The following is a 26,937-nucleotide window of genomic DNA, read 5'->3' as shown; positions in this document are numbered from 1 at the left end:
TGTCATGCATTTGATTTTAACACTGACAGACAGAGCTGAACCAGACAAGCAGGACTGATTTACTCTCTCTCACACACACACAGCATCTCAACCAGGCTTTAAAATGAACATTTAAAGGGATAAAAGAACTTCCAGTTGAATGAGGTCAGGATGGAGTATAACTATTAATAATTATATTTTATTGATATTATATATTGATTATAATCAGTTCTAAGTGAAGGTAACTAAAAGAATACAGTGTTCTCACAACAGAGAGATGAAACACTGCTCTACACACAGCGTGAAGGAGTTACGATGGAACATCAAGTGTTTATCTAACCTCAAAACATCACCTAAACTCCTCCTGTTAGGAGGAGAGCATTTGTTTATTAGATAGTGCTGATTAGAGCGTGGATCAGATCTTCTCAAGTCAGCACACAGCGCGTTTCCTGATTAGCTTAGCAGACTTGCTCACTAGTGTTAGCATCCACATGTGTGTGTTTATAAACTCAATAAGGACTCAAGATCGTGTTGTAATAATTTTAATCGCTATCAGGCCAAACCCAGATCAATAAAGTTGATAACTGGTGCTCCACAATACAGAACAAAAGGTCATGAGGTCAGAGGTCACAGTAAAACCCCTGAAGTCCTACACAAACTCACTCTCTCTCTCTCTCTCTCTCTCTCTCACACACACACACACACACACACACACACACACACACACACAAAAAAAAACAAAAAAAAACAGAAGAAAGACATTCATGGTCATCAGATTGTTCTGGTCAGTAACTGACTAAAAGTAAATGTCCCCATGAACCCTTAATGCCCCACCCACCCTCACCTCCAATCCCAATCCCATTGAGAGTCTCAGGGGCAGGTGACCCTCCCCTTCGATTCCCAGGTGGAGGTAGCCCCGCCCCCAGCAGACACAGTTCACTATACACGTTAGAAACCACAGTAGAAAAGAAGAACCGTATTACAAAGCTGAGCTATTCCTGATTGGAGTGTGTGAGAAGTTTGATGATGGAATCTTCCAGACAGTTGTCTCAGTCCTGCAGTAAACCTGCACAGCACAGGGATGGGGGAGGGCGCCAGCATCCGGACGTCTGCGCCCCTCCGTCTCCCCGTCTGTGCTCGTCCTTCCGGCAGTGTGGTGCGTGTTGATGTGTTCCTGAAGCTCCAGTGTGAGGACGCTGGTCCTGAATGCCCTGGGTGAGTACACACACTGTGTGTGTGTGTGTGTGTGTGTGTGTGTGTGTGTGTGTGTGTGTGTGTAGAAAATCTCTGAGATCAGAATCAAACTTGAGGTTAGAGCTGATGCGACTTTTCCACAGACTTTGAGCAGAACGAACGTGTAGCTGCTCAGGCCTGCTGTTGCCACGGCAACACAGGGTCATACAAAGACAACCTTGAACTCTGAAGCGGTTGCTACAAGATGCGTACACACGGACAGTGTGTGTGTGTGTGTGTGTGTTAACGCTCAACAGGTGGGTTTTGCTGGTGTGTTCAGTCGTTACTTACAGCTCACTCACACTCCTGCCTGAGCCAGGTGCATGCTGGGAGGGTATGACATCACTATGACATCACTAGTAACGTCCAGGAAAAAAAAATGATAAGAACGAAACGAGAAGTCGCTCTGCAGCCCCCTGTGAACGCTCACAGCTGTTCTGTGGTGGGAGGCGTCGGGTCTGGGTCTGGGTCTGGGTCCGGTTCTGCGGCAGTTGAAAAGTGCCAGGAGTGAGGAACCTCATCTTTGATGTAAAATACCTAAATAGAGCTAAGCCTGACCTGAAGAAGTGTGCTGGCTGGGATACGCATGTCCCGTCCCCCCGCCCCCCGCCACACACACACATATATACACACACACACACAGGTTGGGTTGTTCAGTCAGTGTTGCACACAGGTGTGTGTTTGTTGAGTGTCTTCACGATGAGCGTTGTGTGTAGAACAGGATGTACGCCTGAGTGCTGCAGACCTCCTCCACACTACACACGTTCATCTCAGAGTCATTACAGTGGACCCAGAAACCTACACACACACGCACACACACACACACACACACACACACACACACACACACACACACACACACACACACACACACAAGAGAGGTAAGTAGGCAATCCCTGATTACTCACACACACTTTACATTACGCCATTTGGCCGACGCCCTTATCCTTACATTTTCATCTCATTATAAGTCTAAGCAGTTGAGGGTTAAGGGCCTCGCTCAAGGGCCCAACAGGAACAACAACATGGTGGTTGTGGGATTTGAACCTGACTTTAGTGACTGTACTGGTGAATGTGATGGTGTTTATCACAGTGTGCCACTAGAGGGCGCTAATCACTCACAGGATTACAGCCAAGCGTCTACAGGTTTTGTTTTACTGCCCCACTCACCCCCCTCCGTGTTGTAGCAGTAGGCGGTGTAGTGTCCTGAGCCGAAGCCTTTCCCATGATGCATCACTACTGCAGAGAGGTCGTAAGTGAAGAGCTGCGATGCGTCAGAACAGCAGTATGGCTCCATGTTCAGGACCTGATCAAATGCCACGTGAACACCGATCTTCTCCCTGTGGTTCCGGCCCGACCAGCTACAAACACACAAACACAAAATATTTATAGAGTAGAAACAGCCCTGGTGATCATGTGGTGTATTTCTCACATCACACACCTGCGCAGAGGGAATGGGTTCAGAACATCTCCAGTTTTCCACATGTTGTTTCACACAATTGTCCACAATGACAAAGTAAAAAAGGCGTTTGGAGTGTTTTTTTTTAACTTTACATATAAATAAAAGAGTTTGTGTCAGTACATTAGGTCAGAACTTGCTCTATTTTTTATAAAAAATATTTTTACATTTCTCCAGTAATGTTTTTACAGTAATGTTTGATTCAGAATAGACTGAATCTCCTGCAGTCCTTAGATCTCTACCTGAAGTTTAATCTGCACCATCAGTGAATCTAAATGTTGAGTAAAAGTGATGTTATGAACAGTTATGTGTGGGATTTAATAATCTACTGTAAAATAATCTACTAATGCGCTACTGTCTCAATGTAAACAAACACCTGCACCAATAGATATTAATTAGAAAAGATAAAGTGAATATTTTGACTGGGATTAGTTCATATTTTCACTTTGGCTGAAATAACAGCGCTGAAGTGGTATAAGTGAATTTTAACATGCTGGAGTGGTTTTAAGACAAAACTTCATCTTTATCCTTTGATCTACTTTTTCCATTTCTCATCTGTGATTCACTCTCCGATTACCGAACAGGGAGTGTATTTGTCTGAGCACCAAAGAAGGACAACTTAGTGTAAACAAGGCGTAAGATACTCAACCTTACAGAATGGGATTTCTTTGTATTAATAAGTTAGACAGAGAGTTCTGCTGTACAGAGAGACACACAGACATGGACGTGGGCTAGTAGTAGTTCTGAGGCAGTGATTGTTTAGATGGCTAGGGCACCGAGTTACTGATCGGAAGGCTGGCGGTTCGTTCCCTAGCTCCACATGTATCATGGCTGACCCTGCGCTCTGACCCCAGTTACGCTAAGATATGCGAAAAAAGCATTTTACTGTACTGTAATGTATATGTGACAAATAAAGGCTTAACTTAACTTCAATCTTTGTGTCATTAGACCAGAGGATTGTCAGAGACTCCTTCAGTTGCTTTTTGGGAACCGGCCAGACAGGCGTCATGTGACTTTTACCTCATTTCCACTACACTGGTGCCAGGTGCCGAGAACCGGCCCGCATTTACACTAGACAGTTGCCCAGCGGGAGCTGCATGATAATATGTCACAGGCCACGCCCACTAAACAGAAACGACCATGGCCGAAGTCAGTTTACTGGTTATTCTCCAAACTAGTATGAAAATGTATTTCAGTATCCAAAAGCAGTTTATTCGACGTGTTATAACCGCTGAAAGTCTTTCTTCAGTTTTTTTTGCTTATACACTATTTGGTCGGTTGTTCGTGTGAAGCCTGCAACTATTAGTTCTTCTTTTATTTCCTCATACACTTTTTTCTTTTTCTTAAAGCACTTTCTAATGACTGCTGAATCCCGGCAGATGTCCAAAATTGTGCGTTTTTGCCGAAAAAACGCTTTTGTTTCGCGCTCCACATTAACAGACTTTGAGTCTCCGCCATTTTTTTTTAACGCTCCCTATAACTCCGCCTACGGCCCGTGACGTCACAGGTTCTCGCAACTAGACCAGCAGAGTTTAGGGGCCAGTTCGGTGCTTAGTTTTGGGCACCGGCACCAATTTTTTTCTGTGGAAAAGCGCGGCACTGGTTCCAAAATTGGGAACCGGCACGGGAACCAGAGCAGTGGAAAAGGGGTATTTTAGTAAGGCCTAGTCTGGCCACTGTACCATACAGGCCTGATTAATGGAGCGCTGCAGTAATGGCTGACCTTCTGTAATGCGTCTTCACAAAGGAGCTCAGGATCTCATTTATACAGACCCTTAGGTTCCTGGTCCCTCCCCGACCCACACCCTTCAGCCTCGATTAGTCTGGCTGAGTGGACAGATCTGTGTAGACTGCTGCTTGTTCCAAATCCTTTCCATTCGAGAACGATGGGGAATGGTGGAGATCCAGATCTGTGTTTGGTTTGTGTGTGTGTGTGTGTGTGTGTGTCTCCAATACGTACCGGAAGCGTTTAAGGTGAAGCCGCAGCACCTGAGGTAAACGATATATCAGCAGCTGTTTACACGCCTCGGACAGAGCCAGCGGCTTGCAGGACGACTTGCGTCTTTTTCCTAAAACAAACATTTTTCAAAAGTAAAATAACAAACATGACACGTGTCTAAGCTCCAGAGCTGATCTTTTCTTTTAAAGGAGGCTCACTGACCTGACCTGAACTGTTCATGTGTACAGTGCGCACGTAGTAAGATAATATAACATACACCTTAATTCGTCCCACAGTGGAGAAATATCTTTTTTACTGTAGCATAGAAAAAATTTGCAAATATATAGTAGGGACAGACCAGTGTATAAATACAGAAGTAAGAAACAATACAACACTTGCACTTTCAAACAAATTGCACTAGGATATTTGTGCTATTGCACAGAAAAAGTAAGTTATTGTAATATTAATTAGCGAGTGTGTGTGTGCGCGAGCTCACTGTTGCAGTAGTTACAGTTGTAGATGCGTCCCTCCAGAGCCTCGGTCTCTGTGAACTTGCTCAGCATCTCGGTGAGAGAGCAGCTCTGAGACGACGCCTGGCTCAGTTTAGCCACGCTGTGATAACGCTCAGGAAACTCCAGAGACAAATCCCAGAACGGCTCCACAGTGTTCGACTTCCGCTTACACGACAAACACGTCACCTGGACAGAAAACACACACCTTCAGTTCTCTCAGACTCAGCATGCACTAACCCTATTAATCTCAGCACTCGTCAAACTCAGTGACGCCGGAACTCCGGTGGTTCCCGTGATTGCGGGTCTGCCGGACTGACCTGGCTGAGCAGCTGGCCGTGGAAGATGGTGTTGAGGACCTTCAGCACCTGCTTGGAGAGCTTCCTCTGCGTGATGGGAATGACGATGCGCGTGCGCGTATGCTGCCGTTTGGCGCCGTAGCCCCCATCGGCCTCGAGCTCCTGCTGCACCTTATCCAGCAGCTCACACAGGAACTCCTGCGCGTCTTGCTGGTCACAGCCACGGAACGCCGGGATGACGTTCCACACGGAGTGCAGCATGGCGAAGGGAGACACCAGCGTCCAGCGTCCCGACCACATCACCCTGAAGAGTGTGTGCAGCTCCTGGCACAGAGACACCTGCAATCACAGCACACCACAGCGGCGTTTAGTCGCAACGCCGACCCTCAGTAACGCCGCGCTGGAAAGAAATCGAGTTAAACACACAGACCTGCTGGCCGGACAAAGACGACGAGCGAGGGTCTTTGGGCTGCGCCGGTTTCTCTCCTCCCATCATGCCTTGCGTTTTCGCCAGCAGCAGCTGCTCCGTCTCGCACAGATCCAGCGCGAGGAAACACTCCCTGAACTTCCGCAAGTGGCTCAGCACCTGTAGGATCGAGTTCATGTAGCATGTGTTGCCTAGGTTACGCAGTCCTGTGACGCCCGGCGCCAGACGCCTGCGACGCGCTAACAGAAAAGACGAGGCGGCCCGCTTTCCCGTCATGCCCGATTTCACAGTACGGAGCGCCTTCCTGGGATTCTTTGACAGAGTCTTGCTGGGAAGCGGCGCTCTTTCAGGCAGGTCTCGAAATTTTCTGGGAATCAACGTGATCAGTGGCCGCGGCGCCTGCGTGAGGAGACGTGCGCTTTTTCTTGGCGGCGCATTACCGTCGTCTCCCATGATCCTCTTCTTCATTTCCTTACGTTGCCGCCGAAGCTCCTCCTTCTCCTGTTGCAGTTTTTTCCGCACCTCTTGTTGCCGCGTCCTCCAGCGCTGGAAAGCGCTCACGAGCAGCACACGCCGCCGGTGTCTGAGCGCGGCGTGCAAAAGCCCCGCCCCCTCCCCGCTCAAAGAGTTCGGCGATAACAACGATGCTGAGCGCATGGAGCGACGCCCAACGTCCCTTATGGTGGACAGTGCCCCACGCAGGAGCTTCAGGTCACCCTCAGCGTTGTCGTTCAGAACGTAGTCGCCACACGCAAAGCAGAACACGTCGAGCTCTCGCACCTCCATGGCGAGTGGGTGCTGAGTCTCGCGGTAGTGCTTCAGCGAGTGCTCCTCGATATAGTGACCGCAAGCCACGTGCGAGCATTTGAGACACGCCCACACGGACTCTGTGGTGTCGCAGTCCACACAGCGCCATTTCTGAGGGTTCAGGATGGAGTGGTGTTGTCCTACACGCAGACGGACCACATGCTTGCAGCGCTCCATCGCTCCCACACGCGCATCAGCCCTCAGGAGTCACAGCGCTGCGGCATGACGGGACCGGAGCTCTGTGCGGGAGGAAACACACACACAAACATCACATCACACACATGTTTACACTGATATTCCAGTTAAGACTGAGGAGGCTGTGCGACTTACCCTGAAGGTCGACTCATAAAGCTGTGATGGAGCGCGCACAGAGCATCATGACCTCACGACGAAGATCTCGTCATCAGCGGCGGCCCCGCGTCACACTGCAGCGACAAAACGCAAACATGGGGTCACACAACAACCGGCGGCAAGGGTCCGGGTCTCGTCTAGGTCATCAGACAAGACAGAATCAGAACAGTGTGGTGTTAAAGAGCTGATATTGAACTGAGTCTCAAACACACACACACACACACACACTAGGTAAGGAGAGTCTGCCTCATAACCAGTACCAGAGTCAGGACTTTACTCCTCACCTGGAGCTTCCGGTCCGGTTCTGCCACGGGGCACAGGGGGGGAACAATAACCTGAGTCCCACCGAAGTGATTTCGAGCCGCTGAAGTATCGCGATATTTCACTGTATCACTGTATCTCGGAGCAGAACTCCAGGATGTGCGCGTTATGTCTCCCCTCAGCGCACACTGTTTATAAAACTACCTCACAACGTCACCAACTCACACTTTAACATTAACTGCGGGGAAATTTACCTCATGTTTGCGATTATTTCACTGAGAAGAAGAAGTTAGCGAGTCGCGCTCGCGAAATGCCGGTAGGCTAATGCTAATCAGGCTAAGCTAGTGAGCTAGCCTAGCATCCAGCAGTACTTACCTCAGAACAAAGAGCGCTGTTCAGCCCCAGCCGAAAGAATGAGCAGGCAGTAAAACTTGAGTGTTGAGAGTTCCTGCGCCAGCACACACACACACACACACACACACTGAGCCCGGGCTTCACCCTCACCGCGGCGGGGACTCAGTCCGCTCACTGCAACTTTAGTTTTTACCCTTCACACAGACACAAAAGCACGGGGAGCTCGAGCTCGGATTAAACTCCGGGATCCGCTGTAGAAAACACCAGCGAGGACAAAAATGTAAAGTTTAGAGTCTCGCCATGTTGCTGCGGATAAACCCTGTGAACCCGAGAGAGACTCGCGGCCGGAGCTCCCTGTGGGGTCTCTCCGTCTCTCTCTATCGCTCTCAGCTCGCGCTCTGGATGCGGCTTTTAATTCACCCTCATCATCTCCTGCACGCGAGCTGTCACGGATTTTGTTTTTTTTTTTGGGTTCAACCGAACCCGGACCCGGACAGAATCCCAGACTGTGTCCCAAAATCATTCGTGTCCACTACACAGGGCACTACAGAGCTTGTACACCAGCTCGGCGCTCGCGCGGTGTGTAGTGCACTACATATCCAATAGGGAGCCGTTTGGGATTCAGAATTCAGTCGCATCATTTCTGATTGGTTGTAAACACGGTGAGGCTTGATTCTTATTGGCGCTTGGACATGCCAGTCACAATAGACACGCGGCAGTGACGTCAGGACGCAGGGGCGGGGCAAAGAGGATCCGTTCTGCTTGCCGACAATAAACTCCTGGCCTCTCTTCAGATGGGTCGTTTTGTGTAGACAAGATCGAGAACTGAGACACATAAAAGTCCAATGTAACCTACAGGAACTATTATAAAATCATAGAGGAGATAAAAGTTACCACCCCTTGATTCAATACCACAAGAGAACCAATCTGATTTACAGAATCAAAGGAAAACACTTTGGTTTTTGTTCCCGAAAAGCAAGATTAAAACTTTCCTCTGCTGCAGAGGAGAAGTTCATTTTATTGGGGTGGCACTGTGACCTCGCACCTCCGGGGTCCAGGTTCGATTCTTCCCTTGGGTCTGTGTGCATGTCTGCATGTTCCCCCTGTGCTTGGTGGGTTTCTTCTGGGTATTCCGGTTTCCTCCCACAGTGCAAAGACCTGCAGATTAGGCTAATCAGTGCTCCCGAGTTACCCGTAGTGTAAATGAGCGTGTAATTAAGTGTGTATGTGTGCCCTGTGATGGATCGGCAGTCCAGGGTGTACCCCACCTCTTGCCTGCAGTCTCCTGGGATAGGTTCCTGCCCTACGCGACTTTGTATACAGGATAAAGCGGTATAGATAATTTACTTCTCCCTACTAGTTCAGACAGGATCCTGATCCACACTCCATACAGTAGGTGGCAGTAATGAACCTGTATTCTATTCAATTTTATTTGTATAGCACTTTTAACAATTGTGATTGTCGCAAAGCAGCTTTACACAATCAAAATAATTATTTAAGTCTGTATGGAATGTAAGTGTGCATGAAGCAAAATAATCAGTTTGTCCCTGATGAACAAGCCGAGGGCGACAGTGGCAAGGAAAAACTCCCTGAGATGGTAATAGGAAGAAACCTTGAGAGGAACCAGACTCAACAGGGAACCCATCCTCATCTGGGTGAAACAGAAAGCAGGAATTAATCTGCATTCATACAGAAATTTAGAAAATTCCAGTCCTGAACTATCGAGCAACTACCACCAAGTCAAGTCCTCAGAGAAACAGCTGTCAACACCAGTCGAGGCCAGAACCGTCTTCATGGTAGAGTGAAATCGTTCCCAGACACCAGACGCATCCCAAAGAAACCATCATAAAACACCAAAAGCAGAAGATAGCTCATTTAAACATAATTTTAGATTGTGAGTCTGACTGATGACCCACAAAGGAAATAGTATTTAAAAAATGCTTCAAAGAATGTACATGAAATGTTGCATGAGATATTCATGAAAATAAACCGTAAACCATTCATCCACTCATTTTCTGTACCGTTTTACTCCATACAGGGTCACAAGGGCCTGGAGCCTACTCCAGGAGACCTTGGGCGCACATACACACTATGGGCAATTTGGGAACAGCAATTAGTTTAATCTGCATCTTTTTAAACTTTGGGAAGAAACTGGAGTACCCGGAGGAAACCCACCAAGCTTAGGAAGAACATGCAAACTCTGTAAAGTGTGGCTTATGTGATTCTGCACCATGTTGTTCCTGCGCTTCGATAACAGCAGCTCTGGCAGTAGTATATTTGCAAAATACAGGTTTAGATTAACATGCTCGTTCGAATATGTTGTCACATCCATAGCAACCCCTCATGCATGTTTACTGTAAGGACATTTTTGTGAGGAGTCTCCAATGTGAGCAATTTTTCAGATCTTTAGGACAGAGGAGTTTACACTGCTGTGTGGTTTCTTAGGGTTTGAAACTGTAGGAGAGAATACAGTAAGGACGGCTGAGGGGACGAGGGTTTATAACATTTACATTACATTTAGGCATTTGGCAGACGCTCTTATCCAGAGCGACTTACATTTTTATCTCATTACACATCTGAGCAGTTGAGGGTTAAGGGCCGCGCTCAAGGGCCCAACAGTGGCAACTTGGTGGTTGTGGGGTTTAAACCTGGGATCTTCCGAACCGTAGTCCAATGCCTTAACCACTAAGCTACCCCTGATCCCTACTTATAACTGCTGTAACGACACTGAGAACTTGAACAGACTTGTGGACATGACCTGGACGTTTCACAGAATTAGATGGAGCTATAAATTAATAAAAAGGGTGTTGGGATGTGATGTCACTTTTCAGCGTACAGAGCGCAGCAAAAACTCTGCTTTGTGTCAGTCTGTGTGCCAGCTCTGCCCTGTTTCATCGCTTCCTGAATAAATGACATCATCCAGTACTACAATTCAATTGAAATGTTTATTTTAGTAAAAAAAAAAAAAAAAAAAAGGACATTTCTTTACAAAAGAAAACTCACTCATCACAGTTGAGTCATAGTGACTGCTCACTGTGTAATAAAGTGAAGAAAACACACAGGGGACATACAAGGAAGTGTGACTGTGTGTGTGTGTGTGTGTGTGTGTGTGTGTGTTTTTAATTTCTGTCGTGGTCCTGGTCCAAAGCTGAAAGAGTTCTTTAGTTCTGCGTTTCTTTTTTTCCAGTCTGCACTTTGACTTTGTGTCTGTGTGTGTGTGTCAGCGCACGCCGCTCCCTGGCAGCACCTGCTGTTTGCGTATTTTGCTGAAGAGCTCAAGGTACTGGTTCATGGTGTCCATGCAGTCGGCCGGAGCGAACAGCCCCTCAGGCTTACTGCTGAAGACGGAGGGCAGCTCAGGAACGCTGGAGCTCAGGAAGCTCTGCATGAACTCCTTCATCAGGTTCCAACAGTCACCAGGAACCACGCAAGCTGAGTACTCCACCTGTAAACACACACACACGCAGTGTGTAAAGGACATCAACTGCTTGTGTGAGTATTGTATTGTGTGTGTGTGTGAGAGAGAGAGAGAGAGAGAGAGAGAGAGACCTCTCACCTCCACTGAGATCCCCCGAGCGCTCGAGCTCATGGTTACCGTGCCGACCTTAATCAGAAAGTCAGCGTAGCGGTAGCGTGCGCCGCGGCTTTCCACCTTGTGTCCTTTAGCGTTCTGGAAGTGGCTCTTCAGCTTCACCATTAGCACATCAAAGTTAGCGTCCGCCGCTAGTGTGGGGCCGCCGTCAAACAGTGCCAGGCAACTGAGAGGCGTCTCTGAGTTATGCATCACGTACAGGAGCTTGGAGGGCTGAGCTGATACACACACACACACACACACACACACACACACACACACACACACAATTCTTATTATGAAGCCTGAACTGTAATGACAAGGACTTTTCCCTTTGTCCTGCTTAAAGTGGGTGGGATTACTCTTTGTCACTCTAGCATAAGTCCTGCCTCCTCCAAGCACAATGCTGATGTGTGGTGTCGTTAGTGTGCTTATGTGTGTGTAGCGTGGTGTAGTGTGTGTGTGTGTTATTTTACTACCGGTGTTTGCTGTGGCGTGGTACGTCTCACAGTCCACGAAGAAGCTGCCCTGCTTCACCGCCCCGAGCTGCTCCAGTCTCTTATGCAGCTGCTCCACTGTCTGCTGTACACTCTTCCCCTCCACCACCGGCACCTGACACACACTGACACACACACACACACACACACACTTATTGAACTTATACTTACACTTTACGTACTAGCTACTATTATACATATCATTTATAAAAATAGATAATATTAGTGAGAATAATGAGTTAATAAATAAATTATAATGCTGACAGGAATGTATTGTTCTCTCTCTCACACACACACACACACACACACACACAGCACCATTAGGACTTAAACACTGTTAAAGTAACCTCATATCTCTAATACGAGATTTTAATACAATGCCCTAAATAATTAAATGACGATGATTCAGTAAAACACTCACCAGGTGACTCCCATCTCACACACTCTTATTAAAATGTGTTCCAAAATATTTTGTCCGGCGCAAAAACATTCACTTCCGGTGTCACACAACTGCTTCCGGTTTATTCCCCAACTGAGGCGTTGTATAAAATAAATAAATGGAATAAAATGCTTAAGTATATTTTTCTCCGTGATGTTTTGTGTGTGTGTGTGTGTGTGTGTGTGTGTGTGTGAGAGACTCTGGTGTTTAGAGGAGGAGATGAGAACATTCCACCGGAAAGTAAACACGAACTGCGGATGTGCGCATGCGCGTTCGCCATTTGCTCTGAGCTGAAGCCCCACGTGTGTGTGTGTGTTGGGACGGGAGCAGAGGATCACGCCGTGTGTACCGTGTGTGTGTGTGTTAGTGAGTGTTGTGGAGGTGCAGAGCGGTGAGATGCCGAAGGTGAAGCGGGTTAAGGCGGAGCGGAGCCGGGGGGGCCCGGGGGGCCCGGGGGGGCCTGTGTGTGTGTCTCTGGCCGATCAGATCCTACAGGGGGACACACACCGGGACACACACCGGGACAAGCAGCGCAGAGCCCAGGCCGAGGGCGACGGGGAGGACGAGTATGTGGACGAGAAACTGTCCCGGAAAATCCTGCAGCAGGCCCGCATCCAGCAGGAGGAGCTCCAGGGGGAGTACGGCCTGAGGACCGGGGGGGGCAACAGGGGGGGCAACAGGGGGGGCACACTGCCTCCTGCACTACTGGGTCAGTCTCTCTCCCTCACACGTGGTGTTTAATGTCCAGATTTAACGTGTTGTCTGTAGTGAGGTGTGTGTGTGTGTGTGTGTGTGTGTGTAAGTAAGGAGTCTCCAGTGTGAGCAGTGTGTAACAGTCAGTGGTAAAGCAGCAGTTCTCACATCATCAGCACATCTTTAACCCGACATGCTGTGATTGATGTTTATTTACTGTGAGTGAGGGAACGAGTATGTGACGCTGATGGACACTACGTCCTGGTGTCTGTAAATTTAAATTTAATTTGTCACATACACAGTCGTACACAGTCATACACAGTCGTACACAGTCATACACAGTACGATATGCAGTGAAATGCTTACACGACCGCCAGTGACCTAATAATAGAAGACTATGAATAGGAATAGGAAAATTAAAATAAAGGGTAAGTTTAACTAAGGAAGAATAAAATAAAATATACAAATAAAAGTTAAAAATAAAATAACTGTACAGAAAAATACACAATATAGAAAATATATGGAGAATCAATGAAAAAATGTAAAACAATAAGAGCAGTCGAATAAATAGTAATAAAAGAATGTTAATGTCCATGGTAGTGCAATCCACATATTTAAAGTGACTTATGCAGTGCAAATATGCTTAAAGTGATTTATTTAAAGTGACTTGTGCTGGAGTGATTTGATGACCACGAAGTGTAGTTGTGGAGTGGCACTAGTGTAAACAAATGCCCAGAATGTCCAGTGTGTGTGTGTGAAAACCATATGTGTGGGTCAGTACTGTGTGGTGGTGTGATTAAAAGACCGTATCACCTGCGGGAAGAAGCTCCTCCTCAGTCTCTCTGTGTTGGCCTTCAGGAAGCGAAATCGCTTTCCTGACCTTAACAAAGTGAACAGGCCATTGTTGGGATGGCTGAGGTCCTTCACCATCTTCCTGGCCTTGGTCCAGCACCGCCTGCTGTAGATTGAGTGCAGGTCAGGGAGCTCGGTGCGGATGATGCGCTCAGCTGATCGCACCACCCTCTGTAGAGCTCGTCTGTCCTGCATGGTGCTGTTCCCGAACCAGGTTGAGATGTTTTCCGTCAGGATGCTCTCTATGGTGCAGGAGTAAAAGTTCCTGAGCACCTTGGAGGGCAGTCGGAAGTCTCTCAAGCGCCTGAGGTGATAGAGACGCTCCCGGGCCTTTTTTACCACGGTGTTGATGTAAATGTAGTTACGATGTGTGTGTGTGCACGCTTATGTCTCTGCAGGTGCGAGCAGTAAGGATGCCGAGTCGGATGAGGAGTGGCCGGACGTCGGAGAGGAGCAGGGTGAAGGTGGCACAGAGGTGGAGGTGGACCTGGAGGACGAAAAAGCCATCCAGATGTTCATGAACAGGAACCCACCTGTCAGGTAAACTCTCTGCCCCGTGTGTTCTTCTACCTGATTTTGCTCTCGCAGACGGTCGCGTATCGCAACACAGTGAACGCTGATTGCTTAGCGCCGCGGCAGCTGAAACAAAACACCCTAATGGACTAAAAACATCTCCATAACCTCAGGCCCTGTGTGTATATACACTGTGTGTGTATATGTTTATGCAAACTTTTTTACTGCACCAGCTGATTTCTGTATGATTGATGACGTAAACAGGGTGTAGTTAATTTCTTTAATCTCAGGTTTATGACTAGAAGATCTGATCTGACACGAAGGTCACACGCTATCCCACGACCCCTCACAGCACAGCCATATAAGAGCCCTGAAATCACATGCAGTGACGTGCCTGGGGCGAGGGCATGAGTGGTCTGAGGGGGATGATCAATCTCAATGTTTATTCAATCTGTGACATTTGGCCAATAGGGGGCAGCAGTGTGTGGGCTCCAAAATGTCTGCAAGCCTGAGAGCCTGAAAAAAAACTAACCACAATTACTGACATGCAGCTTAGAACCTGAAGTAAGACCTACAGTGTAAACCGTGTGTGTGTGTGTGTGTGTGACAGGCGTACTTTAGCTGACATAATCATGGAGAAGATCACGGAGAAGCAGACTGAGGTGGGCACGGTGATGTCGGAGGTGTCAGGGCGGCCCATGCCTCAGCTGGACCCGCGGGTTATAGAGGTGTACAGAGGAGTCAGTAAGGTGAGCCCATGCCAGGCTTTCGCCATGCCCACGCAATTCCCATAACCACGCACACTTCCTTAAAGAAACTTGATTAAAAAAAAAAGTCTTAACAGTGCCTTGCAAAAGTATTTAAACCCCTTACACTTTTCCACATGAACTCTATTTACTCATTAGGTGACTTCTGAAGGCACTTGGTTCCACTGGATTTTAGTTTGGGCTCTCCGAGTTAAGGGGACTGAATACAAACACACGCCAAACTTTCCACGTTTTTAATTAAAAAAATTATAATTTTACAATGATGTGACACTTTGTGTTGGTCTGTCACATAAAATCCCAATAAAGCACATTTACATTTGTGGTTGAAGCGTGACAAAAACTGGAAAAGTTTAAATACTTTTGCAAGGCACTGTTGTGATTTTCTTTCTGGCTGCTGTGATCTTATCGTGTGTGTGTGTGTGTGTGTGAAAAGTTTTCAAAAGATGAGTGGCTTGCTGCTGATGAGGTGTGTGCTTGACTCCTCAGTCTCACGTGTGCTGCAGCCTGGTGTGATCACGTGCTTCTGTACTGACTGTGCGGTTCTCTCTCAGGTCCTGTGTAAGTACCGCAGTGGGAAACTGCCCAAAGCGTTTAAGATCATCCCGGCACTGTCCAACTGGGAGCAGGTGCTTTACCTCACCGAGCCTGAGACATGGAGCGCAGCGGCGATGTACCAGGCCACACGGTGTGACACACACACACACACACACACACACTCCCAGTGCCCTGTCTATAACTGCAGCTGCTTTATTCATATATTGAACACATGTATGCAGGATTTTTGCATCAAACCTTAAGGAGCGAATGGCTCAGCGCTTTTATAACCTGGTGCTGCTGCCACGGATCAGAGACGACATCGCCGAGTACAAGAAGCTGAACTTCCACCTGTACAGCGCTCTAAAGAAGGCTCTGTTTAAACCCGGGGCCTGGTTTAAAGGTCAGGCCTGGTTTATGTTATAGTGTTGGTGATGATGATGATGATGATTTCTGGACAGAACAATTATTATGCTGTGTAAAGTCTTTAATCTATCTGGTCTTTATCAGAAGTTGCATAATTATACTAGAGCACTAGGGGGCAGTATTGTTATTCACTTACTGTGCATACTGTCGATTAGAGAAGCAACAGAAAAAAAGTTTTGTAAAATGAGTCTGATCAGTTAGACTCGGAGGTCAGGAGTCCAGAGTACTAAACCTGATAATAAACTGCTGTGTAACATGTGATATGAACAGCTGATGTAACAGTGCTAAAGAACTAATCAGCAGTAATTGATGAGTGATGGATTTCTCCCCTGCAGGAATCCTGATCCCGTTGTGTGAGTCAGGGACGTGCACTCTGAGAGAGGCCATCATCATCGGCAGCATCCTCACCAAATGCTCTATTCCTGTACTGCACTCCAGGTAGCGTACACACACACAGACACACACTCTCAACGTGTAGATCTCAGCTGCTAGCCAGTTAGGCAGAAAATGACCTGCCCTGCGATGTGTAGTTTGGGGTCTCTTTATGTTCTAAACGACTGACACTCTGACAGTCACATGGTCACTGATGAATATTGTAGTGTACAGTACTCCAGAGTGTCACATTTTAAATATCTGATTGCGCCTCTGTGTCTTCCTGCAGCGCCGCCATGCTGAAACTGGCAGAAATGGAATATAACGGAGCAAACAGCATCTTCCTCCGTCTGCTGCTGGATAAGAAGTACGCGCTGCCATTTCGCGTGCTGGACGCGCTGGTCGCTCACTTCCTGATGTTCCGGACAGAGCAGCGCGTGCTTCCTGTGCTGTGGCATCAGAGTCTGCTCACGCTGGTGCAGCGCTACAAGGCCGACCTGTCCTCCGAACAGAAGGCAGCGCTCCTGGAGCTGCTGAAGGTCCAAACACACACGCAGATATCGGCCGAAATCAGGCGCGAGCTTCAGAACGCGGAGTCACGAGACCAGGAGGACGCCACGCCCGCCATGGCACTGGACTGAAAAACGCACCACTCTCAAATCAGGACTTTATATCTGAGTGTATTCACCCTGCTGGAGGTACACTGAGCACAACGCCCCGTTACTGCCCCGTTACTGCCTGATCACATGTTAATAACCCTGTTTATTACAGTCTAATGTTAGTGGAGGATGGAAAAGGAGAAGTCACATCGCTCAGGACAGAGCGCGTGTGTGTGTGTGTGTGTGCGTGTTTTCACATTCAGGTGAAACTGTGGTCAGTGTACCATTTAATTCAACTTATTTCTGAATATTAAATTAAATGTAAATAAACACTTTCCCACTAAAAGTGTTTTTTTACACTAGTTAATGTCATGTTGCTTTTATGAAGCTGTTGGCTAATTGCTAAGATAAACACACACAGCCTGTCGGAAGTGTGGTTAGACTGAGGAGTGCCCTTAAAAGGTCAAGATAAGGCCAGATATTCCACACTTTATACCTGATTATTAAATACCTAATAAATATGGACTGTAATAGCAGTGTGTGTGTGTGTGTGTGTGTGTGTGGTTATTTCACTACTTCTTTTTGCCTGATTTTGTGGATAAATTTCACTAAAATCACTCAATTATTAAATCAAAGATTAAGTGTTGAAGGTTTTATTTTAGTTTTAAATCTTTTGTTTATTAATGTGTGTTTGTGTAATAAATCCACTTCCGGTCACACTTTATATTATATAATACCCGCAGAAGGCTCGCGTGAGACATAGAACGTGCTGACAGTCTCGCGCGCGGGACGCCTGGGCGCCATTTTGAGCTCCCTCCTGACAGGAGCAGGCTAGTGAAGAAAACTAGCCGATAAACCCAGCACGTTTAGTGTTTAGTATGTCGTTAAAAGTGTCTGCTGGTAGTTTAACTAGCTAGCACTGTATTCCAGTCGTTTACTGAGTGACTCGAGCTGTTTGAAATAAATGTTAGCTGAAAATTTAGCTTAAAAACAGCTCTGCTAACTGGTTAGCTTCGTGGCTAAATCTTAACAGTTAAATAAATTGCTCGACTCGGAGCGTTCTCTCAGAATAAAAACACTCTCACTGTTATTGGTATTTAATATTCACATGGATTTGATTTGTCACGAAGACACGCTCGAGGCCGCCCCAAAGCACAGGCTGGTTCGGGCGGTCCGTGACCCGGTTCTGGTGGAGGATGGCCGGGTTTGGAGAAACCTGACGAGTTTAGAGAAAAGATACGCGCTGTCTGAGTCTTATTTCGGCTCCGTACAGACTGAGGTGCAGCCGTACATGAGGAGAATCCTCACAGGCTGGATGTTACAGGTATCTTATTTAACTTGAACTGAATATAATGAGACCTGGAGTCCGACTGGGTGTTACTGTAAACCTGTGACTTTTACACACACACACACACACAGATGAGTAGAGATGTGTCTTCGCGGAGGAAGGAGTCAATTCATTGAGTCGATTCTTTGAAGTGAATCTTAAGAGCCGAGTCGGTTAGCAACGTTTCTTCATGTGTCACTGTTTATAAGCATATTAATAAGAACCCCTTTTAATTTAATCAAGAAAACTTTCATAAAAATCTGTAACATTGTCACCTGTTTGTTAGTGTAAACAGTGAGCCGTGGGTTTGATTCTGTATGCTTTATACAATCCACTGCAATCAACAGTATTTTGTTTATTAAAAAGTATAACAGTTAGGGGAACAATTACTAATGAAAATATCTTCTCGCGTCTCTATCTTTACCTCATGTGAGAACCGAAGTGGGAGTCGACTCTGAATCGTAATGCGAGTGATTTGATTCACTGAACCGAGAGTCAGAGTCCCATCAGTGCTGCTGACATTTTCACATGCAGGTGAATGAATGTGTCCTAAAGTCACACAAACACCATACCACAGTCGAGGGAATCGTTTCTGCTAAACACCACAAGTTCCTGTGTTGAAAAGAAAAAAAGCATCATTATCAAGGTAGAAAGTTTCCTTAGGAACTCCTTTAATAATAATGATGAAATAAAATATACAGTTTGTTATGGTCACCAAAGGCGTTGTGTCTTCCACAGGACAATACTGCCCACCGCACCACTCACTTTACTGGAGCTCGGCTGGGAGTTATCACCACATACTCCCGTACAGTCATGACCTCACTCCAAGACATTTACATTTAGGCATTTGGCAGACGCTCTTATCCAGAGCGACTTACAAAAAGTGCTTTAAAGTTTACAACATTGGATACATACTTACACTGGGCTAACTAGGTTAATAACTAAGTGCCATTAGTCCAACACAACTGGGAAGAGGTTTTTTTTTGGGGGGGGGGGGGGGGGGGGGGGGTTGGGGGATCGGGTGCTGGAGGATCGGAGGGAACGTGGTGCAGTGCGTGATGTGATTAGAGCAGAGAGGTAAGTGGGTGCTGGGCCATTTTTAGCTTTGTAGGCAAGCATCAGCGTTTTGAATTTGATGCGGGCAGCTACAGGAAGCCAGTGCAGGGAGCGGAGGAGTGGGGTGGTGTGGGAGAACTTGGGAAGGTTAAAAATGAGACGTGCTGCTGCATTCTGGATCAGTTGCAGAGGACGAATCGTGGACAGAGGCAGGCCTGCCAGGAGTGAGTTGCAGTAGTCCAGTCTTGAAATAACAAGGGACTGAACAAGCACCTGAGTAGCCTGTGAAGAAAGAAATGGGCTGATATCGTAAAGAAGAAATCTACAAGAGCGAGTAAGGTTAGCAATGTGTGGGGAAAATGACAGATGATTGTCCACGGTTACCCTAAGATTATGGGCGGTGGTTGAAGGAATGATTTGGTTGTTGTCCAGGGATATCACAAGGTCTTGACATGGGGATCAGTCACAAGGGATAAACAACAGTTCGGTTTTGCTGAGATTGAGCTTCAGCTGATGAGCAGCCATCCAGGATGAGATGTCTGCCAGACATGCTGAGATCCGGGTGGAAACCTGAGTGTCAGAGGGAGGAAAGGAGAGAGTAAGTTGGGTGTCGTCTGCATAACAATGGTATGAAAATTCATGCGATGATATGACCTTACCAAGAGACCGGGTATAGAGGGAGAACAGAAGAAGACAAAGAACTGAGCCCTGCGGGACACCAGTAGAGAGTCTACGTGGGGCAGATGTAGATCCCCTCCATGTTACCTCATATGACCTATCTTCTAGGTAAGAAGCAAACCATTGCCACGCTGTTCCACAAATTCCAAGGCTTGAAAATAGAGTAAGAATAGATAATAGAATCTTGTGGTTCACCATGTCAAATGCAGCTGACAGGTCCAGGAGGATGAGGACAGATGACAGTTTAGGAGATCTAACAGCATGGAGCTTCTCAGTGACTGACAGAAGGGCAGTCTCTGTAGAATGTGCTACTTTGAATCCAGATTGGTTGGGATCATTAAGGTTGTTCTGTGAGAGATAAAGAGACATTTGGTTAACAGTTGGTAAACAGTTCTTTCAAGAATTTTGGAAATAAAAGAGAGAAGTTATTCCGGGCGATAATTGTTAACTTCTGATGGGTCCAGGCAGGGTTTCTTGAGGATGGGAATAACCCTTGCCTTCTTAAAAGCAGCAGGAACATGACCAGATGATATGGAATTGTTGATCATATCATCTGGTGTTTATCTGGCATATCATTGATGTTTGGGCAAGCATTAAAGGAGTTCTCGGGAGGCCGGCGTTTCATAGGCTGTTTGATCATGGCTCCGGCCTTGCTACCTTGATGGTGTCCAAGCACCAGTAAAACACTGGGATAAGTGCATCAGTGTAGTAGGGGATTATATAGAGACATAAAGGGAGTGTTCTTGTATTCTGCATTGTTATGAAAAGTCCCGCTTTGACTCAAACACCCTTTATAATTCCTCATGGTTTCCCTCTTGGACTCAGTCTGATTTTATGTTTTTGGGTTGCCAGGTGTGTGAGGAGCAGAGGTGCGAGGAGGAAGTCTTCCCGTTATCAGTTCAGTACCTGGACAGGTACATGGCTCAGTGCGAAATGTCCACGTCCAGTCTGCAGCTGCTCGGCTCCACCTGCATGTTCCTGGCCTCCAAACTCAGAGACTCGGTTCCTCTGAGCGCTGTGGATCTCTGCATCTACACCGACAGCGCCTTCTCCCTTACACAGCTACTGGTAATCTTCATAAAGAGCTGGTGATCTAATCATTACAGGTGGCTTATGAACTCAGGCATCTTTACACATCTCTGCTGATTGGCTTCTGTTATCGTATTTAATTCAAATAACAGTTTAATTGTCACCCAGAGCTAATGGGTTCTGTGTACAACTCCTAAATGTGTGTGTGTACTGTGTAGCAGTGGGAGTTACTGGTGGTGTCAAGGCTAAACTGGGATTTGGCCTCAGTGCTGCCTTCTGACTTCCTAGAGACGCTACTGCAGGGACTTCCCATAATTCCTTCTGACCCCTCTGCCCTGCGCAAACACACACACACGTACATCGCTCTAGCTGCTACAGGTAAACACACACAGGTGCAGACTCACAAAGCCATTTATTTCCATACAGGTACTTTGGCTCATGGTAATGGTTCTGTATAAACACATTCTCTTGAATATATACACACACACACACAAACGTGGTGCTGGCTCTGGAATATTCTGTGTATATCAGTTTTGTGTGTGTGTGTGCCCAAGCAAGGTGTGATTTAAAACCCCTTTCCCCCACCTGCCCTTTCTCGTCCAGGAACTCAGGTAGCCCAAGGCAACCACAGGCTTATTATAGGACAGAGTAAGCCATTCTTCTGGGCTCGGCACTTCCTGCCAGAGAGCTATAGTGTATGAAAGGACAGAGACACACCTGTCTTGGAGACACAACACCTGTCTAACACTCCTCCCAGTCCTGTGGCATTGGCTGATGGTCAGTGGGGTCACAGAGGAGGTGTGTGTGTGTGCGTCTATTGTGCCTATTTTTATTAGAGCTTAAATTTAACAAACACACACACACACACAGGTTAATCCGTTCCACACATAAATAGAATTAAACTCTATTGTGGCTTATTTAGAAGCAGATGCTGATCAGAGCAGTGTAAGGCAGTGCTGCCGTGGTGATGATGTCATTGATGGCAGCGTTAAAGGAACATATTTGTCAGATGTAAAATGAACGCAATCTCCCTTTTAGCCCAAATGTAATAAATCACACCAGGACCTGTTTGGTGTACAAAATGTGCTCTGTTTTATGTGTTTAATTGGAAGTTTGTTACATGTTACTGATCATGTGGGTTGTTGGACAGCTCTGTGTCCTTGGGGATCTGCTCACTACAGGCCCACTGTTGGCCTGAATAGGTCCGGGTAGTGAGTTATTAAACATGCTATAAACATATCTTCATGAGTTTATTACAGTTCAGTTATTCTGTACATTGTGTTGCCTCAGGATGAGTAGGTCCAGCTGCTATTTGAAGTGTGTGTATGTGTGTTCAGATATCTTTTCTTACATCATCTTGAGCTTTGTGTGTCTGCTTGTTTTTTTTCAGCAGTAAACCAACACGTGTGTGTGTCTGTGTGTGTGTTGCAGAGTTTACATTTTCAACCTATCTGCCCTCCGTTATCGCCTGTAGCTGTGTGGCTGCTGCAGCTCGGCGTCTGAACCTGCTGGATAGAATGCTGTCTTGCGACACACTCCTGCAGCTCATGGCTAGCCTCTTAGACACTAACCTGGTGAGACTTTAATTTATTAGACTGAAGTGTCTTTCTAAACATGAGCAAAGCTGCTAACGTGTGATAGTAAAGAATCTGATCGTCATGAGTTTCACATCCTCTCGTCTCTGGTGTTGTTTGCGCTGCGCTCTCATCTGTGTTTTTCTACACAATATGCAAACACCGCAGGTGGAGTGGCCCAGGATAGCAGCCATCTGTCAATACACACACACACACACACACACACACACACACGCACGCTGCCGTGTTGTTAAGGATATGAGTGTAAAGGAGTGTTGTGGTGTGTAACTCGGGGCAGCTTGGTTTGGGTTCGTTTCACACATCATGAGACTGATTTAGTTTAAACTAAATTTTAAAAACGACGTGAGGCTCATGAACGCTTTTCTTCTTCTTTCTACTCAGGTGTCTCTCTGTAACTGTTACTCCGCCTTGGAGGAGACTCTGAAGGTCACTCTGCCCCCAGACCCGGCCCGGTGCACTTCGCACTCACCTGTTACCACTCCTGAAGTCAAACAGTCCCCTCCGAGCCATACAGAACCCTGTCTGGTGGATCACACTTTAGCTCACTAGCAGGACGTCCAAACTAAAGAGATCAGCAGCACACGTGTTACATTCATACACAGACACATGCACAGGTTAGTTCTGGTGACTAGATCATACCAGCTGTTTAATATACATGTTCAAATATTCAGTTAAATCAAATAACGTTTATGACATTAGGTTACTTATTAAAGGGTGGGGATGGAATTAATTCTCATTATATTACTACTACAAAGTGTCTGGTTTAGGATTAAAATATACTTTTATTAGTACAAATAGACTTTAATCAGGAGTGTCAGTCCTAAGCTGCACATTCAGAAAATTCTCTGCTTTTTAATTTCCCTGTTCCTCATTCCCCTTTAACACACCATGACTGTAGCTAAGTTAACTAAAACGCTGCTTTTCAGTTCTGGGGTTCAGAAAGCTTTAGGTTCACTAAGATGCATTTGTATATATGTATAATGTGTCTTGTTTCAAATGTTCCTAGTGTTCCTAGTGTGTGTGTGTGTGTGTGTGTTTTAAACTGCCTGCGTGGCACATTTCCTTCAAGTTTTGTATATCTTTGCACAGGGTTTGCATTTCTTATTTGTCCTTGGCACACTGCACCAACGCTGCTTTCCAAATGTCGCTATGAGAGGGTTAAAGTGAAACCTGAATGTGGAAACCAAAAGATATAATAAATATATATAAATATTTCTGCTTAAATAATGCACTGCTGTTTTTAAAGGATCTCCTTCTTTTGGTGAATGTGAGTTAAACTTGGTAAACACTTCACGTGACAGAAGGGATGAAGTCGCTCTCTTTCCTCCCTGCCATGTTTCATTTCAGGACCGAAACACTTTAAGATGTCGTTCATGTCATTTGTATGAATTAAGAGTCGACAGAATTAATCAATCAGGACGCAGCTAGCCACCTCAGTCTGCTTTCCAGGCCGCCTCAGGGGAGTCAGGACCGCAGTCTGCTGTAGAGCTGACCAACACGTCTACAGAGGTAAGTAGTGCACCGAGCTTCCTGTTCAAACTGAACTCCGGCTCTGATCTTTGCCTTCTCAGCACCCTTCAGTAATCAGACTTTATCATTTAAGCTATAAAACTAATCCTAAACCCAAGCCGTAGATATGAAATGAATAGATGGAAACAATAGCGTTTGTGTTTGTGAGTTTTTATTGCCCCACTGGTCCTGTATCGGTACAGAGTGTTTGCAGTTTGCCCTGCGGTGTTAGAGAGTTTATTCGGCGTGTGTACACACTGTCTCTGACAGGAACACAAGCGAAAAAAAAAAAAAAACATCACAGTTTTGCAATGTCATCAGTTCTTCAATTTTTTGAACAACAAATATAAACTCAGGTCAAATATGGCATTTACAATCATCATGAAAATAAAATTTATATTTAAAAAAATCAAATTACATTTTAAGAATTATTTTACGTTCTGCAACAGCTGAAAGTTGGACAGAACCAACTAAATGCAGGTCTGTCCTTATTCCTTTCTTAAACCTTCTAACAAAAGCAGGTTTTTCACAAATTTAAATTACACAGGCCCTCGATTAGTGAGTACAGATTACAAAACAGTTGTTTTCACAAACGTCTCCCAGTCTGTTTACTTGTACTAATCCCTATCACAGAGTAAATTCATAAAGCAATAAATAGCTGTGTCTGGTCTGGGGTTTCAGCCGAGAGTGAGACTGATAACCGCCTGTCTCAAAGGTTAATCGTTAACAAGTTTAACAAACTGTCGTTTTAAAATAAAACCCTCTTATCACCAGTGGACTCTGAGCTACAAGCTTCTGATCTTAGAGAAGATAAACCAAAAGGTCGCTTCAGTAGTCTGATTATTACGCAGAATAAATTTGTTTTTAACTGTGTACTTCCAGCATCTTTGGTTCTTTTGGGTCATTTTTAGTTTTAAATCTCACGAAACACGGTCCCAGTCATGTCACACACATGCTGTGGAAATGCTGTTTAAAAGGAGCATCACCTCTCTAATAACAGCTGCTTGGTGAATATTATTGTACCGTACTAACCCTTACACATTCCCTTTTTACCCCATTTTCCTCAAAAATAAAATGTGCTTCATTTAATTAAATCAAACCCGTAACATACTTAAGAAACAAACTTTAATCATCTAGTTTTACTTAAACCAGCATTAAAGTCTAGCTTTACAGTCGGCTTATGTTTCCGGTCCGTCATGCAGAACGCGCCTGCTACAAGTCTGTTCGTGGACGCTCGGCTAACTGTGGCTAGCTGTCCTTCCTTGCACAAGGACTGACGTCTCCACAACGAGTCCTTTTCCGTGCAGAATCAGAACATGTCCTGAAACGGACTTGTCGGGTTTGAACAAGTTTGTATCGAGAGGTTCAGCTCATGTGTGCGCTGTTCCACACAGACACGGGACTTTGTTCACGTCTCACAGTCTGCGTCACAGAATTTCCTTTCACCCATCTTGTCCGTATCCCATAACTCCTGCCTGCTTTCCTTCATGTCCAGCAGATTGTCGGCCGAAACGCTGCCACGCATGGGGCCCCCTGCTGGACGGCCCACCTTCATTGCAGGTTCACGGCGATCAGGCAGGTCTAACCGATCGAAGGATTCTGATGAAAGAATGCTGTCCTCACTGATGGCAATGCTGGGACGAGATCTGATGCCCCCTGTCGGAAGGGTTTCTGCTAGCTGGTCCAGGGAGCCGAACTCCCTGAATTCTTGCAGACCACCGGAGGAAAACTTTCCGTTACGTTTAAGGATTCCTTTCTGTTGCAGTGGCATGGCGGTACACAGCTCAGGTTGTGGCGTTTGGGTGGAGTCGCTGCCTTCTGTGGACGAGGAGTAACCCGATTCCCTCTCTCTTTCCACTGGCTTCTTCAAGATTCCCTTGCGAGGAGGCGGGGCTGGGGGAAGAGGTGAAGGCTGGGCTGCAGGTGGCGCCACTACAGCATTCGTCATTTTCTCTTCCAAAGGTGGGATCTGCGGTTCTCCACACAGCTTCTGTTTCAAGCTGCCACGTTTCTTCAGGATGCCTTTAAACGGTCGGGGCGCGATGTTCTCCTGCATGCTCTGAGACACGTTGTTTTCTTTGCGCGACCTGCGGATTGAGCGCTGGCGCGTGATGGACGTGTCTCCTGTGACTCCCCCTCCTGGACGCAGAAGACAGCGCATTTTCGAGCCGCTGTGCAGCAGAGGTCGAGAGGTTCTCCGAAGCCAGTCAGTGATTCGGGCGGAGTTGCTCGTTTGCGAAGACGTGGAAGTCGTCATTGTTGCTTTCGTCTCGTTCTCAGCCAGGAGGGGGCGTTGGTAGCCCCAGTTGAGCCACCAATGGCCTGCAATTTCCTCTAGAGTTGCTCTGCGATCAGGGTTCACCATCAGCATCCATCGGATCAAACCACATGCATCTGTACGGGGAGAAACGTGGTGTTCAGTCTTTACCAGAGCTGTTTAAATCACATTTTCGACAGAAATACTGTAGCTTTTCTGCATCACTACAGTCATTCCGCTAATTATTAATAATGCTGCTGTTATAATATTATAATAGAGTTATTATGACAGAAAGGACGTCTCCTTAAAACACAAGTACGCTGGTCTTAATCTAAACATGTCGTTCCTGAGCTGCGAGTGATCCAGACTCCCTCTGCCTTCCGGACCTGTCTGACCCATCCTGGTGCCTCGCTTCTGGTTGGAAATCTTGTCACATGGATGCCCCCTTGTGTCTCTTTGGGATGCGTCTGGTGTCTGGGGATGGTTTTACTCTACCTAGAAGACGGTTCTGGCCTCGACTGGTGTTGACAGCTGTTTCTCTGAGGACTTGATAGTTCAGGACTGGAATTTCCTACAAGTCTACCTGAGTCTCCAATAACTACCTG

The 26,937-nt window shown here is 46.4% G+C and overlaps 5 protein-coding genes across 7 annotated transcripts in view; 2 read left to right on the top strand and 3 right to left on the bottom strand.

Annotated features, from left to right (window-relative positions):
• Positions 1-505: 505 nt before the first annotated feature.
• On the bottom strand, positions 506-8,443 carry usp49 (ubiquitin specific peptidase 49). 2 transcript variants are annotated; one of them, XM_053484502.1, is made up of 8 exons: positions 7,640-8,443; positions 6,983-7,077; positions 5,849-6,891; positions 5,440-5,757; positions 5,107-5,308; positions 4,632-4,740; positions 2,383-2,573; positions 506-2,010 (listed from the first exon to the last, which is right to left on the bottom strand). In XM_053484502.1, the coding sequence occupies exons 3-8, from the start codon at positions 6,827-6,829 to the stop codon at positions 1,907-1,909; spliced, it is 1,905 nt and encodes a 634-aa protein (XP_053340477.1). In that variant the 5' UTR covers positions 6,830-6,891; positions 6,983-7,077; positions 7,640-8,443; the 3' UTR covers positions 506-1,906. The 2 variants fall into 2 exon arrangements, with proteins under 2 accessions (XP_053340477.1, XP_053340476.1); XM_053484501.1 differs by having other exon boundaries at positions 6,983-8,443.
• A 2,115-nt stretch (positions 8,444-10,558) lies between these two features.
• Positions 10,559-12,283, bottom strand: med20 (mediator complex subunit 20). Its single transcript, XM_053484593.1, has 4 exons — positions 12,108-12,283; positions 11,669-11,811; positions 11,175-11,428; positions 10,559-11,063 (listed from the first exon to the last, which is right to left on the bottom strand). The coding sequence occupies exons 1-4, from the start codon at positions 12,119-12,121 to the stop codon at positions 10,839-10,841; spliced, it is 636 nt and encodes a 211-aa protein (XP_053340568.1). The 5' UTR covers positions 12,122-12,283; the 3' UTR covers positions 10,559-10,838.
• A 115-nt stretch (positions 12,284-12,398) lies between these two features.
• On the top strand, positions 12,399-17,417 carry bysl (bystin-like). The gene is made up of 7 exons (XM_053484592.1): positions 12,399-12,834; positions 14,069-14,210; positions 14,794-14,932; positions 15,502-15,635; positions 15,727-15,887; positions 16,246-16,348; positions 16,572-17,417. The coding sequence occupies exons 1-7, from the start codon at positions 12,522-12,524 to the stop codon at positions 16,921-16,923; spliced, it is 1,344 nt and encodes a 447-aa protein (XP_053340567.1). The 5' UTR covers positions 12,399-12,521; the 3' UTR covers positions 16,924-17,417.
• Positions 17,418-17,652: 235 nt separating this feature from the next.
• Positions 17,653-23,742, top strand: ccnd3 (cyclin D3). Of its 2 annotated transcripts, XR_008356178.1 has the most exons (6): positions 17,653-18,205; positions 20,795-21,010; positions 21,190-21,349; positions 22,403-22,545; positions 22,948-23,180; positions 23,656-23,723. XR_008356178.1 is itself a non-coding variant. In XM_053484305.1 (5 exons), exons 1-5 carry the CDS (start codon positions 17,990-17,992, stop codon positions 23,113-23,115), a joined length of 903 nt encoding a protein of 300 aa, XP_053340280.1. In that variant the 5' UTR covers positions 17,653-17,989; the 3' UTR covers positions 23,116-23,742. The 2 variants fall into 2 exon arrangements, 1 of the variants encoding a protein (XP_053340280.1); XM_053484305.1 differs by having other exon boundaries at positions 22,948-23,742.
• Positions 23,743-24,230: 488 nt separating this feature from the next.
• Positions 24,231-26,937, bottom strand: part of nuak2 (NUAK family, SNF1-like kinase, 2) — a 9,262-nt gene continuing 6,555 nt past the window's right edge. Inside the window, exon 6 of the mRNA XM_053484304.1 lies at positions 24,231-26,469. Within this exon, the coding sequence (XP_053340279.1) occupies positions 25,484-26,469 (986 nt within the window). The 3' untranslated portion in view covers positions 24,231-25,483. The remainder of the gene's footprint in view (positions 26,470-26,937) is intronic.

The sequence above is a fragment of the Clarias gariepinus genome, chromosome 23 (assembly GCF_024256425.1).
Source record: "Clarias gariepinus isolate MV-2021 ecotype Netherlands chromosome 23, CGAR_prim_01v2, whole genome shotgun sequence".
NCBI lineage: Eukaryota > Metazoa > Chordata > Actinopteri > Siluriformes > Clariidae > Clarias > Clarias gariepinus.
The sequence above is the reverse complement of the archived record's forward strand: the minus strand, read 5'-3'. Positions and strand labels throughout refer to the sequence as shown.